A 5,347-nucleotide genomic window follows, 5' to 3' on the forward strand; every position below is an offset into this window, starting at 1 on the left:
TATAGGTTCATGTGACGACATTACATCAGTGTGAATGGGATGTTAGACAGGAACCTACATTAGAGAGGAATCATTTTCAAGTGAGGACATCAATAAATGATCTGTTCGGATAAAAATATTTCATAAAGATGGAGCTTTAAAAAAAAAAGAGAGAACTGGGAGAAAATGTCCCATAGTTTTCTTGGTAGTAGAAAACATAAAAGTGAACTAATCAGGTAACAGAATATGAGCAGGAATGTAGAATGTATCAGAGATAATAGGACAACATAAAAAAAAATTCTTTGTAGAATGATGAATCTGCAGAGCTGTTTAAGAGCATAAACAGGCATTTAAAACATCTACCTGAAAATCCCGATTAAATAAAATGAAAGAAATATGGGATAAAATTACCAAATATTCTTTATAACAAATAAAGACACTTTTCTAGGAAACTTGCAAGAAATTAATTACATAAATGGATTTTGCAGGACTTTTACAGGCCATGACAAATAAAATGGTTAGTGTCGCGACAGCAACACACGGGTTCAGTTTAAAATAGGTTTCATTATAGAGACTGATAATATGTAATATATACTTTTACAAATTTCTTTATTTAAAGACCGCATGTATAACAAAGGGTTCAAGCCATTTAGTCGCGCTCTAAAAACAGTCAACGAGAATTTGTGTCTGCGATTATTTGTTGACCAGAAGTTTTCTCTGCTCAAAGACTGTATATTAAATAAAGCAATAAAGCTGTTGATACGCCATAATCAGAATGATTGTATGACTGTTAAACGGTAGAAGTTGCTTCTTAATGAGCGGGTGGGTGGCCCTGAAAAGGGCCTTTGGTTGGTGGCTGGAAGGGGAGCAGTTTAACCTCCGAAGCCGTACAGGGTGCGGCCCTGCCTCTTCAGAGCGTACACCACATCCATGGCGGTGACGGTCTTCCTCTTGGCGTGCTCGGTGTAGGTGACGGCATCGCGGATAACGTTCTCCAAGAACACCTTCAACACACCGCGGGTCTCCTCGTAGATCAGACCGGAGATGCGCTTGACTCCTCCACGGCGAGCCAGGCGGCGGATAGCGGGCTTGGTGATTCCCTGGATGTTATCACGGAGGACTTTACGGTGACGCTTAGCGCCTCCTTTGCCGAGTCCTTTACCTCCCTTTCCTCTGCCGCTCATTGTGTCTTCCTCTGGATCACAAAGTCAGAAATGCTCAGCAGCTGCTGAGTATAAGGTCTTAGATGTAAGCTGCGGACGTAGGAGGAGACATGCTGAGCACCGCCTCCCATATAGTTGTGACACACTGAGGGTGTTCCTCTCTGAAGAAAAAAAGCCTGAGATTTTAATCTTGTCTCTCCTATTTGAATCAAAAAAGAGATTGAGCATGTTAATGGTTGTTCTGTTACTTCTCCACAGATTTCTCTCCTGCAGATTATTTTTTTCAGTAAGACTTCACTCCTTAAATCGGGTTTAATGACTGTAGTGTTATTGTTCCTGACTGAGCAGCAAACTCACCAAACCTGAAGCCCTCAGAGTTTTGGAGACTCAGACGTTACTTATTTTTTATTATCTGTGAACCATAATCATCTAATTACAAGAAATAAAAGCCTATAACATTTCAATATTTCTATAAAATATGTTTTCTCTTTAAATTTGAGTAACACCATATGTTAATCTCTTTGTAATATATTGACCTTTTTTGTGTTTGATTTTTCAGTATTCAAAGCACCGTGCTGCCACCCAGTGGCTACAGACTATAATCACAAGCATAATTAAAACCTTTACACTGTTCTTCCCTTTCCCAGAGTTGTTTATGGGCGGTTTGGACCTTCCTGTGTTCTATAAAGCTGAGCTAATGTTGAAACGCAACGTGGGTCATGGAGTGATGAGTAGTTCTAACATGGAGCAGTTCCAGCTTCTTGCTCCTTTCATTTTTGTTGGTTTTGTCACACATTCAGTGCTAACTTCAGTAAATTACTGCTGCTTTCCCCTTTTAATATGCATATTCAATATTTGGCAACTCTCTAACAGATTTGCATTTAATAATTTTGGATCAAGTTTTACGAAAACTTTCTAGTTCAGTTTAAACTTCAATGGGTAACTAATGTAAGCAGGCGCACATTCAGTTAACTCTTTCCAGCTCCTGACAACTGTTGAATTACAGAATTAGAGTAGTTTTATACACGGCAGAGGGAAGAAAGAGATTAAGTGGCTGCTTAGGGTCCAAGGGTGGCTAGGGGCCCCAAAGAGCATGCAAAATTCCACATTTATTTTCAATATATATAATAATTTACACACTTTCATAATAGAACAGTGCAATATTTATACAATATGTAATATCTTATCATTTAGGAATAATTATCCATTTAAAAAAAAGTTTGTGGGGTCTAGCCTGATACGAGAAACAAGAAGGAACCAGTTTAAAAATTAATCATTGGAGAAAATTGTGATAGACAGTTTGAAGGGAGTGAACTGGCTGCATAGAAGGAAGATTTACCAGACCTCCGATAATCACAGATGGGTCCACTTGAACTGCTTCCCTGTGTCTCTCAAATGACTGTAATAGTGCAATCATACCAAAAGCGGTTTGGGGATTAAAGCGTCTGATTTTTGTGCACAGTCTATGGAGGGCGGTATTGAGAGGTCCAGCAGTACATCTGAGCATCAGAGTATCTGAGCGTCTGATGCTGGAGTTCAGAAAAGTTAACTTTTCTTTTTCTGAACTGCAACCGCTGGAACAGCCACCATCTATGACTTTAACATGAAAGATGAAGTTTCTTCACAAACTAAAATGATAGAAGTCTTAATCTTAAGGGTGCAGCTTTTTATAGTCAACCAAGCTGTTTTTTCATCAATCTAAACCCTAGGATATGTGAAAAAAAAAAAAACATAAAAAAGTAAAACTTAGTAGGGTTTATGATTGGAGTCTCAAGCAACAAGTATCCAAAAACTGAGCTGAAGAGAGGATATTCAACGCTGGACTTCAGAAACCACTGCCCTACACCTTTGCGTTGTTTCCTGCTTATGTCATCAGTGTTTAATATTACAGATTTTCTAAAAGAAGTGTTATAAATTATATAAAGGTATGTTATTTATTATGATCTAAGAACTGAAAGTCTATTTTTTGTGTTTGCGTTACCTTAGAAGTTGCTCTTCATAAATACATCCTCTCCATCGACCTCGTTTAATAAGCCTCATGCCCCAGTTAACTCTTGGACTCATTAAATGAGGAATATATACTTTCAACCAGCAGAAACTCACTGTCAAACTAAATTACTACAATTAAGGAGTATGTTTATATCACTGTGCGAAGGAGCTAACTAAAACATGATGATGTGAAACAAATAAGTGCTATATTCGTTAACTTAGGACTATATAAAATCTATATCCTACGCAGAGAGTAATGGAATATTATTTTTAGATTGATCTATGTAGGAAAACATTGTCAATTCTTGAAGAGATAGGTGATGAGGATATTGCAGAAGCCATTTTGAACCATGACAGTGCTATGATGGACTTTGTGGATTGGTGAGAGAACAACCACCTGTGTTAAAGTACCAGGAAAACCAACAGGATGGTGATTTACTTCAGGAGAAGACCCCCACCTCAGCCCCCTGTTCTATGTCCTCCCCCAACCAGTGGGAGGACATAGAAACTGTGTAGAGTTTCCATCAATCATAAACTATATATATATATATATATATATATATATATATATATATATATATATGTTATCCTGAGCTATCTCTATAGTTATGCTGCTATAGGCTTAGACTGCTGGAGGACATAGGGACCCTTATTTCATCATTCTGCTTTATTCTATTCTCCCACTCTGCAGAATCTCTAACGTCTCTAACAATCTCTAAGGTTTTGCTCTCTCTGCTTTTTCTCACAGTAGCTTCGCCTTGTCTAATCCTGTTTGGCTGTGACATCATCATGGAGAGAATAAAACTTTATGGTATTAGGTCAGCCTAAGGCACACCTGTGCAATAATCATGCTGTCTAAACAGCATTTTCATATGTAAAAAGTGGATGGATTATGTTGGCTAAAGATAAAGTGCTTGGTACCAGACTTAGACGGATTAGTATACAGTAACAGGAAAAAAGCCTTTTGTGTACATAAACAAAGATCTTAGATCTTTGGGTTCAGCTGATAAAAACTGTTGCAATCATATTTCTGGTCTGTATAGAGATTAAGTGGTAAACTATATAAAATGTAAGGATGTTTGTCAAATAAAATGTGAGTTTGATGAATATTACAAAAAAAATACTACTTCTTGTTGAATAGAGGGATGTTGAAATATGTCATTCAAGTTTTTTGTTAAATAAAACACATGGAGATGAAATGTTTCATAGTAATTAATAACAAGCATGTTAAGGATAAGATTTATGATAAGCTGTAATATTTTTTACATCTTTGATGTGATCTGCAGTGTTTAAATCTTTGAAATGAAGGATTTGCCTGGAAAAAAAGGATTAAAGATTTCTATAATTCTTATAAAAGAATATTCCTCTCAATATATAAGATGCACCATTTGTTTAGCTGGACTCTGGAGAGATGGACTGCATGCTTAGGAGACGCCATACTTCTTCCTTCTGTTTGTTTTTTTTTTTTTTTTTTTTATGAAAAACCTCCTAGGAGAGCAAATGACCCTTCATACATTGACAGGTTTTTCTGATGTGTTTGTTGTTTTAAAAAGAACCACGCCATTCATGCCTAAGGGGAAAAAATGCAAACCTAAACATGCAAATGGCCTCCTGCAAAGGATACAGTTGCTATAAAGTTTGCATGGAGAGGGTCATATTCAAATGTTTTCTATCCTAAAGCATGAAAACAGCAAACATCCCTATAATGTAAAGGTTTCTTATCTGCTGTGGAGCCTCATGATGGAGTGAATCTGGTTGTAAATCTTTTTTTCTCTCAGAGGGCTTTTTTACGTAAGCGGGGTTAAAAATCATTGATTTAACAACAGTCAAAGCAAGGCTTGATCTTTTGCAGTGGTGTCAAAAGTTTACACTTTTGTTACTTAAGTAGAAGAATAGACACTGCAGTTTAAAACACTCTCCTCCAAAAACTACTTAAAATATAAAAGTATAAATTAACCTTTAAAAAAACACCCAGATGTCACTGTATGAATTAAGAGCTTAAATTTTGACTATTTCTAAAAAAATTTTGAGATAGGGCCAAGGATGAGGGAGGTCTTGTTGGTCTCCATCTCCCGATACGCTCTCGCCTGTGTCCGACCTTTCAGACATTTCAACATCTTTTTCTGAATCCGACATTGTAGCATGGCATAGACAATTCACGTTAGCAGTTTGAAGAACACCTGCTTGCTTCTGATGATTTCCTTTAGCTAACCCAT

General features: G+C 37.0%; 1 protein-coding gene across 1 annotated transcript; it reads right to left on the reverse strand.

The window, feature by feature from the left end:
- Positions 1-248: 248 nt before the first annotated feature.
- On the reverse strand, positions 249-1,212 carry LOC119772094 (histone H4). Its single transcript, XM_038268386.1, has one exon. It carries the CDS (start codon positions 1,161-1,163, stop codon positions 852-854), a length of 312 nt encoding a protein of 103 aa, XP_038124314.1. The 5' UTR covers positions 1,164-1,212; the 3' UTR covers positions 249-851.
- Between the last annotated feature and the right edge of the window lie 4,135 nt (positions 1,213-5,347).

This window comes from Cyprinodon tularosa, unplaced genomic scaffold (assembly GCF_016077235.1).
Source record: "Cyprinodon tularosa strain WSP-4 unplaced genomic scaffold, ASM1607723v1 ctg70, whole genome shotgun sequence".
NCBI classification, from domain to species: Eukaryota; Metazoa; Chordata; class Actinopteri; order Cyprinodontiformes; family Cyprinodontidae; genus Cyprinodon; species Cyprinodon tularosa.